The sequence below is a fragment of the Cervus elaphus genome, chromosome 4, assembly GCF_910594005.1.
Source record: "Cervus elaphus chromosome 4, mCerEla1.1, whole genome shotgun sequence".
Classification (NCBI taxonomy): Eukaryota; Metazoa; Chordata; class Mammalia; order Artiodactyla; family Cervidae; genus Cervus; species Cervus elaphus.
Window position 1 is genome coordinate 63584925 of NC_057818.1, and position 12829 is coordinate 63597753.

General features: G+C 41.3%; 1 protein-coding gene across 1 annotated transcript; it reads left to right on the forward strand.

The window, feature by feature from the left end:
- The first annotated feature begins 2377 nt into the window (after nucleotides 1-2377).
- On the forward strand, nucleotides 2378-12236 carry LOC122692862 (zinc finger protein 420-like). The gene is made up of 5 exons (XM_043900675.1): nucleotides 2378-2410; nucleotides 5253-5379; nucleotides 5886-5981; nucleotides 9821-10074; nucleotides 11454-12236. Exons 1-5 carry the CDS (start codon nucleotides 2378-2380, stop codon nucleotides 12234-12236), a joined length of 1293 nt encoding a protein of 430 aa, XP_043756610.1.
- Nucleotides 12237-12829: the final 593 nt, after the last annotated feature.

Here is a 12829-nt window from a genome sequence, read left to right on the forward strand (position 1 = left end):
CTCCTCTAGCCATCACAGAGCCCCACGCTGAGCTGTCTGTGCTATGGAGCACCTTCCCACCTGCTACCTGTTTTACACATTGTGGTGAATATATGTCAAGGCTCTTCTCTCTATTGGGACTCCTCTCATTCTCCTACTGTGTCCACAGGTCTATGCTCTATATTTGTGAAAATAAGTTTTAACATAAATACATATGGAATCTAGAAAATGTTCTTGATGGTATTATTTAAAAAGCAGGACTAGTCGTGCTGACATCGATTTTAAACATTTTTATATTAAGCTTTCAAGGTATAAAATACATGGACGATCGTTCCACGCATTTTACTATGTGAAGGAAGCCCATCTGAAAAATGCTACAAAAAGGAAGATTTTCACAAGATGGCATTTTGATGTAGGTCAATGTTCTTATGTGCTGCATTGTGTCTGAGTCTTTGGGACTGAATGGATTGTACCTGCCAGGTACCTGTGTCCCTGAGATTTCCCAGGAAAGAACACTGGAGTGGGTGGCCATTTCTTCTTTCAAAGTATCTTCCTTACTCAAGGATTGAACCCACATCACTCGGGTCACCTGCATTGCCAGGTGCATTCTTTACCACGGAGCCACATGAGAATCTATTCGGAAATGTAGAAGAGATTAAAATGGTCCGTGGATGCCACGGGTTGCAAGGAGGGGCTACGAATATCCTGAGTTCAGGACCGTGAAATCATTGTGTGAAACTGTTTTAATGCACACAAGTCATTAAACATTTGCCCAGATCCTTAGAGTGAACACCCCCACAAGAGAAACATAAGGTGAAACTAGAAACTTTGTTTAATGTCTATGTATATTCATCAGTGGTAGCAAATGTACACACTGGTGGGGACATAAGTAGGGAGATTGTCCTCGTGAGGGAACAAAAGGTATATGGGAAAGCTCTGTACCTTACTCTCAATTCTGCTGTGAAACTAAATCATCTGAGATAGTGGTACTGGTGCATGCACAGTGATTATTTTTTAGAATATATACCACTAGAAAAACGGATATGCTATATTTAATTTTTCCTTAGTCAATTATCCTTTAAAGATATGAAAAATAGAACTCTCCATAAAGAGCAGAGAACAAACTGGAGCAGATGATTCATAAAGCCTGGAAATACAAACATGAAGTAGAGAAGCAACATTTTTCTGTGTTGAAAGTGAAGGTGAAGTCGCTCAGACCATGTCTGATTCCTTGGGACTCCATGGACTGTAGCCCGCCAGGCTCCTCTGTCCATGGGATTTTCCAGGCAAGAATACTGGAAATGGTGGCCATTTTCTTCTCCAGGGGATCTCTCTGACCCAGGGATCAAACTGGGGTCTCCCACATGCAGGCAGGCTCTCCTGTCTGAGCCACCACAGAATCTGTTTCATGTGTTAATTTATGGGTAAGTTCACTTATGACTTAACACTGATCATTATGTCCTTGGTTGGTCACCGGATAGATTTTAGGGCATCATTTTCAAATGCATCTGTCCCTGCACATACACACTGTTAACCCAACGTCCACTGCTGCCCCTGGTTTATTCTCTAAGAAAGCTGTGATGGAAACACCTCCCGGATCCTGGTCTTGCTTTATGTAGCAGACCGCCCACCTGCAGAGAGGTGGTCACAGTGCAAATAATTTTGTGCAAACCTGTGTCCCAGGTTACAGAGGGGAGTAAGAAACAAACCAAAACTAAGGACTCAGGCCATCTTTCCTAGAATTCTGAGAGCAAAGCCTTGCAGGAACCCAGGGCCCCCAGGTGATTCCCACCAAACACTCACCCCTCCCCTCCCCTCCCCCAAGGGCACAGGCACAGGCCTGGCAGGGCCACACCCATCCAAGAAAGAGCCCCTCCCCAGGGATCAGGCTGAGGTTCTTTGTTTTTAGAAGATCCCGCTCTCAACCCTCGCTCCAGAGCTCTGGGGCAGGCAGAGCTGAGGGCTCAAGCTCAGGGCTCCTGGAAGCGGGTCTTCCTGCTGCATTGTTTCAAAGACCCTCAGAGGCAGAGTCAGGTAGCCCAGAAGTTGGGTTCCTTGTTTCTTGTGAATTGTTCTGGGGCTTGGTCTCTCTAATGCGAAAACAAAGAGAACTCTCGGGGTGGTCTGCAAAGAGAGTGGGGAAAGTGAGCACCAAACCCAGGATGTGATTAGCGTATCAGCTTAATCTTGATTACCCACTACAGCTGAGGGACAGAGGAAGTCAGAAAAGAGCTCAGAAAAGGGAGAGAGAAAGAGGATGTTCTCTTCCTTTTCACTGCAGCAGCTGAAGGTGAAAGAGCTGTGTGGATGCCTTTAAAGGTATTTTCTCAGCCTGTGTGAGAGTTTGGGACATAATATCCCCAAAGAAGACGCAGAGCAGGAGGCAGAAGAGGAGGGAATGGCCGCTTCTCAGGTGAACGTCCTCTCCCGGGTTGGGGGCTGTGTCTGCTTTTCCTCCTGAAACGGCTGGGCTGAGAAGCTGCACACCTTTACGCTCTGATTCTAATTTTTCTCCCTGGGGGGTTTGTTGTTGTCAACATCTCTTTTTCCTTTATTTCTTATAATGGTGAAGACCGGCTCTTAGGCTGCTTCTCCCTTGTGTCCCACAGCCTTTTCTTCGCTCTATCCTGGCTTTCTGTAGACCACGATGAATTCTCAAGAAGAATTAGTGACTTCCCTTTGTGAGAAATGAACACTTGGGGTCACTGGTATCTGAGATTCCCAATGGAAATGTTTTAGCCACGCGTTCCAGGAAACAAACGCAGTCAGAAGGACAATGCAGATAGTGGAGTGCAGTGGACCCACACAGGTGGGTCCAAGGCAGAGTCTCCTCTTGGCCAAGGACCCCGACCAGCGTTTGTGAAAATCTTTTATACCCCATGTGTACGTGTCCAAACCCACCGCCCCAAATTCCTTGAGACTTACATAAATTAAGGAAGGGTAAATATAATCTCAATGACCCCATCACTCATGTGCCATGTGCTCAGACAGTGAAACAATTAGCCAATAATCAATAAGCATGAGTTTACACTTGACAGTTACAGAAAAATGTGTGGCCTGTCTGGAGGAAGGGGTGATTAGTGTATGTGTTCTCCTAGGCAAGGAGTAACCTGGATATGTATTATTAGGTTACAGGTCATGGGAGGAATATATGCAGTGGAATAGCATAATTATTATTTTTCATAGTAGATTGAGATAATGGCTTTCATAATGTTGCCAAAATACCTGGCAGTGATAATACATTTTCCCATGTACTTCTTACACCATGACCTCAGATGTTCATTGGTTCCTGTGCTTCTGTGAGATTCCCATGCTATGAAGTTCTTTTTTCTTTTTTTTTCTTCAGAAAAGGTCCCTGGAGAAGGGAATGGCTACCCATTCCAGTATTCTTGCCTGGAGAATCCCATGGTGTGAGGAGCCTGGGAGGCTACAGCCCCCGAGGTTGCAAAGAATAGGAAAGGACTGAGTGACTAACATGTTTCTTGCTTTTAGTATTATTTAGGAATACAGAATTTTCTGTAAACTTTCAGCAGAGTTGTCTCTGTATATTTGTCTGTGTTTTATTACTGTCTAGAGTCCATAAACTGATGTAAAATTTCAGCTCTGCCATTTTAAAAAATGTTTGTTAAAATATCTTCTAAAGGATGCAAGAGCAACATTATTGATTTTAAATTATTTCTGTTGCACATTGAAGATTCTGAAAAACTGTCAGAAATATAGTTCAGTTCAGTCTCTCAGTCGAGTCTGACTCTTTGCGACCCCTTGAATCGCAGCACGCCAGGCCTCCCTGTCCATCAGCAACTCCCAGAGTTTATTCAAACTCAAGTCCATCGGGAGTTGGTGATGCCATCCAGCCATCTCATCATCTGTCATCCCCTACTCCTCCTGCCCCCAATCCCTCCCAGCCTCAGGGTCTTTTCCAATGAGTCAACTCTTCGCATGAGGTGGCCTAAATATTGGAGACTCAGCTACAGCATCAGTCCTTCCAATGAACACCCAGGACCGATCTCCCTTAGGATGGACTGACTGGATCTCCTTGCAGTCCAAGGGACTCAGGAGTCTTCTCCAACACCACAGTTCAAAAGCATCAATGCTTCGGCCCTCAGCTTTCTTCACAGTCCAACTCTCACATCCATATATGACCACTGGAAAAACCATAGCCTTGATTAGATGGGCCTTTGTTGATAAAGTATTGTCTCTGTTTTTTAATATGGTATCTAGGTTGCTCATAACTTTCCTTCCAAGGAGTAAGCATCTTTTAATATCATGGCTGCGATCACCATCTTCAGTGATTTTGGAGCCCAAAAAATTAAAGTCTGACACTGTTTCCACTGTTTCCCCATCTATTTCCCATGAAGTGATGTTAGCAGATGGCACTATCTTAATTTTCTGAATGTTGAGCTTTAAGCCCACTTTTTCACTCTCTTTCATTTTCATCAAGAGGCTTTTAAGTTCCTCCTCACTTTCTGCCATAAGGTTAGTGTCATCTGCATATCTGGGGTTATTGATATTTCCCCTGGCAGTCTGGATTCCAGCTTGTCCTTCCTCCAGCCCAGCCTTTCTCATGATGTACTCTGCATATAAGTTAAATAAGCAGGGTGACAATATACAGCCTAGACGTACTCCTTTTTTCTATTTGGAACCAGTCTGTTGTTCCATGTCCAGTTCTAATTGTTGCTTCCTGACCTGCATATATAGTAGGTGCTAAATAGTTAAAATGATTCTTGCCACCAAGGTTACTACTAAGAGACCTGTAAAATCTGCAGAAAACTTAAAGTTCAAAGTTAAGGATGAATTCTTTCCTTACTATTCTACCTAACAGCTCTTCAAATTAGTCATTCATGGAGCAGAATTTTAAACGTTACTAGCTCAAGTAAGCTTGTTAAAAATGTGGCACATTGGTCCCACTGCAGAATGTTTGGAATGAAATGTGTTTTTAAAAAAAAATATTTCCAGGGTTTTTTTTTTTTTTTTTTTTGATAGTTTATCCTGTGTCACATGAGTACAACAGTCAAAAATAAGTATGCCAATATTTATTTTATAATTCCTCTTCCTAGTCATGCTACTTTCTGTAGTAGTTTGTGGATCATATCTCATCCTCTTTTCTTGGGGTTAAAAATACGGTGAAAATATCACTGTGTAAATGCTATATTCTTGTGTAATAGCAGGCACTCTCCTAAAGGAAAACCAATTCTCTGAACTTGCTGTTTCCAACTTGGGTCACATAAGGAAGTCTTTCCATGGCCACATGGCATCTGTACTTTGTATTCCAGGGACGGCTGACGTTCTGGGATGTGGCCATAGACTTCAGTCAAGAGGAGTGGGAATGCCTGGACCTCAGTCAGCGGGACTTGTACAGGGAGGTGATGTTAGAGAACTACAGGAACCTGGCCTCCTTGGGTGAGGAGAACTTCCTTCCAGAATCGCTTACCTACCCACGAGGTTTTGGTTCCTTCATTTCTAGAATGTCTTCCGAAATTGTCTGCTTCCCACAGTGGTTTCAGATCTCTGCTCTCTAGGGTGAAGTGAGTGTCTGTGAGTTTAGAGAGGAAGGCTTCATGATGGTTTGCTATGCTGGTAAGCTTTTTCTTCCCTGATGTACTCTGCCTGCTTCATTCTAGCTGAGTGGTAATTGTATACGTTCTGTGATATTAAATAGTTGCACGCTCTGTTAATTTTACATTTACACACTTACTTTTGCCTTAGCAGCATGTGACCAAAATCTCAGGATTTGATTGTTATGTATTTATTAGTGTTGTAGAAGTGCTTTGAATATAGTATTTGGGGAAATAATTTTCTAGGCTTTATCAACATTCTCCAATGCATTCCCGTCTCACTTGAATACATACAGGATTGAACACGGATGAATCTCTAAGAACACAAATATTCCTTTCTCTGATGAACAGGTCTTGTGGCCTCTAAGCCGAACCTGGTCACCTTTCTGGAGGAACTGAACGACCCCAGGAGTATAAGGAGAATGGACACAGCAGCCATACACCCAGGTAGGTGTGAGTGGACTCAGATGAGAGGTCCAAGGAGCAGAGAGGAAGTCAGCCTTTGTCACGTGATTTAGGAAGATGTTCCTCAGTGGAAATGATTTTGGAAAACCTGGCTTTATTTTTACTACTGTGACAGAAATGGATCACCTGCCCCATTCTCTCTCTTAAATCATGCATGAATTCATCTCGTGATTACTTTTCTCCATCACAGTGTAAACTAAAAGTCTTCTCTTAGCTTGTCACAAACTGCATTTATTGATTGCTCTTCCGTTTCTTGGGGATCCTAGGAAAATTGTGCCATTTATGAGTAACTGTATGACTGTTCTTTGAAAGTTTCTTTCTACCTCTAGAGAAAAATGTGTGAGTAAAGTGGTAGAGAAACTGCTAAACTTCTAGGAATACTGGGGACAGGTTCTTGTTGTCTGATTTATAACTTCCTGTCCACTGGGAGCTAGAGATAGGACCTTCTAAATAAATTTCAAATTCAAGTAATTTTTTCACTGCAGAAAGTAAAACCTTCTGAAAATCAAAGAATGCACATCTCAGGTTTACTTCAAAGTTTCTCTTTTCCCTCTATGATTTCATATTAAATATCTGAAGTGTATCAGGCCTGATACTAAAATGCTAAACTACTTTATTTTTTATTTTTTTAAATCACTTTAATATATTTATTTACCTCATAGAATTTTAAAATAAATTGGCATAAAAGCCTAGCACACACACACACAAAAAGCCTAGCACATTTTCCACCCATATTCTTAATGGTTGATTGAAACTATAAGAATTTCTAGATTGTAAAAAGAAATCTTTTAAAAAAGTTCTAATTGGAATACAGCTGTTTTATAATTTTCTACTACTGTACACTGAAAAGAATCAATTATACCTATCAGTCAGTTCATTCAGTCTCTCAGTTGTGTCCCATTCTTTGCAAACCCATTGAATGCAGCACACCAGGCTTCTCTCTCCATCACCAACACCTGGAACCTGGTCAAACTCACGTCTATCAAATCGGTGATGCATACAACAATCTCATCCTGTGTTATCCCCTTCTTCTCCTGCCCTCAATTTCCCCCAGCATCAGGGTCTTTTCTGGTGAGTCAGTTCTTTGCCTGAGGTGGCCAAATTATCGGAGCCTCAGCTCCAGCATCAGTCTTTCCAATGAATATTCAGGACTGATTTCCCTTGGGATGTAGTGATGTGATCTCCTTGCACTCCAAGGGACTCACAGTCTTCTCCAACACCTCAGTTTAAAAGCATCAGGTTTTCGGGACTCAGCTCTCTTTATGGTCCAACTCTCACATCCATATATGACTAGTGGAAAAACCATAGCTTTGACTAGACAGACATTTTTTCAGCAAAGTAATGTCTCTGCTTTTTAATATGCTGTCTAGGTTGCTCATACTTTTCCTCCCAAGTGAAAGGCTGTTGATGAATCATGCAAAGACGCCGGGGTTCTTGGCGTCTGGAGGAGAAAAAATCAATCTGGGGTCAGAGAGAGGCTTGATCGCTCAGAGCTTCTGTGTAATAAAATTTTATTAAAGTATAAAGGAGATAGAGAAAGCTTCTGACATAGACATCAGAAGAGGGCAGCAAGAGTACATGCTTGGTATTGTTAGCAATGGAGTTATATACTCTTCAATGAATCCAAAGAATGTCTGGAGCTTGTAAAGTCCTCACCAAACCTATTCCCATAATTTACATTTTAAAATATCAGAATTAGCCACAAGGTTTAATGCGGAGACTGTCCTCAGGCAGGATACATTGTTATATAAACCTTGTAAAGACTAGACCTACTCCCATAATTTACATTGTAAAATAACAGGACTAGCCAGAAGGTTTAATCCAGAGACTGTCCTCAGGCAGGATACATTATTGTTATATAATCCTAAGGAATGTAGAGGAAAAAAAGTAAAAAGTTTGTCCTTTCTTCCTCCTTGAGTATTCCAGACCTCTCTCTCCTTGGGGACCCCTAGATTTCTTATCAACCTACCTAGGAAATGGCTCTCACACAAGGAGCAAGTATCTTTTAATTTCATGGCTGAAGTCAACATCTCCAGTATTTTTGGAGCCCCGAAAAATAAAGTCTGTTAGTGTTTCCATTGTTTCCCCAACTATTTTCCATGAAGTGATGGGACTGGATGCCATGATCTTGGTTTTCTGAATGTTGAGTTTGAAGGCAGCTTTTCACTCTCTTCTTTCAGTTTCATCAGGAGACTCCTCAGTCTCTCATTGCTTTCTGCCATGAGCATGGTGTCATCTGCATATCTGACGTTGTTGATATTTTCCCTGTATCTTGATTCCAGCTTGTGCTTCTTCCAGTCCACCATTTAGCATGATGAAAAGTGAAAGCGAACGGTGCTCAGTCATGTCCGACTCTTTGCGACTCCACAGACTATGCCGTCCATGGAATTCTCTAGGCCAGAATCCTGGAGTGGGTAGCTTTTCCCTTCTCCAGGGAATCTTCCCAACCCAGGGATCACCCAGGGCTCATGCATCATGTACTCTGCATATAAGTTAAATAAGCAGAGTGACACTATACAGTCGTGACATACTCCTTTCCCAATTTGGAACCAGTCCGTTGTTCCATGTCTGGTTCTAACTGTCTTTTCTTGACCTGCATAGCGATTTGTCAGGAGGCAGGTAAGGTGGTCTTGTATCGCCATCTCTTTCAGAATTTTCCAGTTTGTTGTGATCCACACAGTAAAAGGCATTGATATAGTCAATAAAACCAAAGCAGATGTTTTTCTGGAACTCTATTGCTTTTTCAATGATCCAAGGGATGTTGCCAATTTGATCACCGGCTCCTCTACCTTTCCTAAATACAGCTTGAACATCTGGCATTTCTCAGTTCACATTCTGTTGAAGCCTTACTTGGAGAATGTTGAGCCTGCCTTTGCTAGTGTGTGAAATTAGTGCAACTGTGTGGTCATTTTAACATTTTTGTGTATTGCCTTTCTTTGAGTTTTGAATGAAAACTGACGTTTCCCAGCCGTGTGGCCACTACTGAGTTTTCCAAATTTGCTGGCATATTGAGTGCAGCATGCTCATAGCATCATCTTTTAGATTTGAGATAGCTCAGCTGGAATTCCATCACCTCCACTAGCTCTGCTGGTAGTGATGCTTCTTTAGACCCACTTGATTTCAGACTCCAGGATGTCTGTCTCTAGGTGAGTGATCACCCCATCCTGGTTATCACGGTCATTAAGATATTTTTGTATAGCTCTTCCACCTATTCCTGATACCTTTTGTTAAGAACTTCTGCTTCTGTTAAGCCCATAACATTTATGTCCTTTATTGTGCCCATCTTTGCATGAAATGTTCCCCTGGTATCTTTAATTTTCTTGAAAAGATCTCTAGTCTTTCCCATTCTATTTCCTTCCCATTTAGGTCTCCACAGAGTAATGAGCAGAATTTCCAGTGTTCCAAGGATATTTTCAAAGTCTCTCTTTCATTTAATTTCTTAAGAAATTATTTTTTAAAAAAGAAATTATTAATTTATCTTATGTGTAATGAGCTTCCTCAGATATTTTCCTATGTGTCTTCACTTTATGATTAGTTCTCTGTCAATATCATGTGTTATTTTTAGGTTGAAGCATCTAGTAGAACATTCTTTGAAACATGTTGGACAAGAAGTGGACTAAAGAATTATTAGGCAGCTAGGATTTGTGAAAATGTTTGGTGTCTCCACTTTGGATGACTAAAATCAAGAAGTAATCCTTAGATTGCCCGTCTCCTCTTCATTTAGTGGTTCCTGTAGGTTCTTAGCCTGCTTCTCCCTCTGTCACACATTCCTTTGCCATCTCATTTTGTCCAGTTTTCTGCTTGTAGTCTCTGTTTTGAAGGCTACAGGCACCTCGTTAGTCATCCTTCTGGTGCCTACACCTTGGTGCAGAGATTGGTCCAGAGATTTGTGCTCTGCTCTGTGGTGGTTCAGGCTTCCTCCACAAGCATCCCGTTTACAGAGCCCTCCCTCACTCCCGACCCCTCAGGATGTCTCCTCACTGCCAACCGCAGGCCTCTGCCTGGGTCTGCTGTCCGAACCCCACATTTCACACCCAGCCGTTGTCTGCAGTGGTGGACGTGCCGCTCAGGCTGGGTGGGCAGGGCAGGGGTCAGCACCCCATGTGCAGGTCTAACTCTGTCCTGCTGCCACATGCGGGTTGCCATGTTCTCTCCCACAGAGAATGAGGCTCTCCTCCTGTCCAAACTGAGCTCCCCGACGAGGGCCTTCCCCGGATGTGCAGACCGCTCCTCACTTTCATGTCCCCCCAGGGGTGCAGGCCCCATCCCACTTCTCTCCTCTTCCTTTTCCTTCTTCTTTCTCTTGTCCTACCTGGCTCAGCAGGAATGTAACTGTCCTTTTAGATTTCCAAGGGCCTCTGCTAGTGTCCAGCTTGGCTCTGTGAGAAGAGTTCCATTTCTGATGTATTCTTGATGATTTTGTGGAAAGAAAAGTCTGTGTCCTCCTAATACTCTGGCATCTTGATCCTCCCTTCTCTATTTTATTTTTGAGCTCATAAAGGGTTCATCAGTTTTCTCTAAATCTTTAAGGATATTCACTGAGAATAGCAGGCAAAATTACTTATTATTTGTTATCTTTCAGCTATGTCTCCACAAGACACCTGGGATTTGATGCCACCAAAACCAAGGATAAAAGATTTGTTTCCAAAAGCAAACCTAGGAATATATGAAAGACTACACCTCAGAAATTTCAATTTAAGAAAACACTTAGAATATATGAGGGCATATGAAAGACAGAGAAGATGTTTATATGGACATAAAGAAATTGAGACAGTTACACATAAGGCAAACCTTACTGCAAAAAGAAATGAGGAACATGATCCAAACTGGGAGAAACACGAATATCAGTCTTCAACATCTGCTGAGAAGTGTAAGTTTTCTAAAAAAGATTTACATCACCTTTTGAAACATACATGTTCTCTGAAAGGAAACCTGATATATTTGGAAGGTGATTTAGTCTCTACTGCAAATACTCATGCAAACAATTCTGAATGTAGCCTTCATTTAAGCATACATTCAAGCATGTCTGAACACCTGAAATTTAAAAGTGAGGGGCAAAACTCACATTATACTCAATTTCAGGGATCTGTGAGCAGGAAATCATTATTTTTCCAGCAAAAGATATTTCCTCTCCTTTCCACAATGTATAATGTTGATGATAATGGAAGATATGTAGTCCAACTGTCATTGTTCAATACACATCATGATATTGCTAATATGGAACTGCTTTCCACATGTAATAAAATTAGTCAAGCCTTAATTATGAGTTCCAGCCCCAGTAATTACAAGAGTATTTATGGTGGAGTGAGAAGGTATTCAAGCAATGAAACTGGGTATAAGGTTGAAGGAGACTCAAACCTTATGAAACATCAGGTACCTGAATCATCATACAGGGATTCTAAAAGTAATAAATGTAGAAATATCTTTTATAAGATGTCATTTCATTCTGTAAAGAGTTTTCCCACTGGAGAGAACACTTATAATTGTAGTGAATATGGTAAAGCTTCTAATCAGTCTTCAGAACTTGTACAACAGCAAACTATTCAAAATCCACAGAAAGGACACCAATGTAAGATACACGGGAAAGTCCTTAGTACCTCATTCAATCTAAGTAGACGTAGGAAAATTCATACAGAAAGGAAATCTTTCAAATGTACAGAATGTGGCAAAACATTTGTCCGTCGCTCACTTCTTACTCAACATCAGCTTACTCACACTGGACAGAAATGTTATAAATGTTCAGAATGTGGCAAAGCCTTTATTGCGAGTTCAAATCTTAGTAAACATCACCGAATTCATATGGGGGAGAAGCGTTATAAGTGTCCAGAATGTGGGAAGACCTTCATAAACAGTTCTGCACTTACTAGACATCAGCGAATTCATACTGGGGAGAGACCGTATAAGTGTATTGAATGTGGCAAAGGCTTTAATCAGAAGATCCATCTTACTACACATCTGCGAGTTCATACTGGAGAGAAACCTTATAAATGTACAGAATGTGGCAAAGCCTTTGATCAGAACTTCAATCTTACTGCACATCTGCGAGTTCATACTGGAGAGAAACCTTATAAATGTACAGAATGTGGCAAAGCCTTTAATCAGAAATCAGGTCTCACTAGACATTTGCGAGTGCATACTGGAGAGAAATCATATAAATGTACAGAATGTGGCAAAGCCTTTAGTCAGAACTCAACTCTTACCCATTATCAACGAATTCATCCTGGGGAGAAACCTTAAAATGTAAGGAATGTGAAAAAGCCTTTATCAGTTGTTCAGAGCTTACTTGACATCAGCAAATTCATAGTGGAGAGCGACCTTATCATTGTATAGAGTGTGGCTGAGCCTCTATTCAGAGTTCAAATTTAATTGCACATCATCGAATCCACACTGGGGAGAAAGCATACCAATGTACAGAATGTGGCAAAGCCTTTAATCACAAATCAGTTGTCAGTAATCATCTGCGAGTGCATACTGGAGAGAAACCATATAAATGTACAGAATGTGGCAAAGCCTTTAATCAGAAATCAATTCTTACTACACATCTGCGAGTTCATACTGAAGAGAAACCTTAAAAACATGAACAGTGTGGCAAAGGTTTTAGTCATCGTGGTCATCTCACTAAACAGCTGAGAACACACACCGGGGAAAAACAGTAGTAATGGAACAAGTGATGAAAGGTTTGTCATAAACATGCATCAGAAAACTTGAGAGTTTATACACAAAACCTATGGGAATAATGTAATAAATATGAAGAAAAGTATTTAATCAAAAGTCAGATATAAAGAAACATAAGAGACTGCCTATTAAAAAGTATTTCATCAATCCTCTTT

Bases quoted from the DNA above. Each gene is read 5' to 3' on its own strand.
- LOC122692862 (XM_043900675.1), top strand. From the start codon at position 2,378: ATGGCCGCTTCTCAGGTGAACGTCCTCTCCCGG. The intron at 5,982-9,820 runs GTAGGTGTGAGT...TCTGTTTTGAAG, and splicing joins CACAGCAGCCATACACCCAG to GCTACAGGCACCTCGTTAGT. The intron at 10,075-11,453 runs GTGGGCAGGGCA...CATTCTGTAAAG, and splicing joins GGACGTGCCGCTCAGGCTGG to AGTTTTCCCACTGGAGAGAA.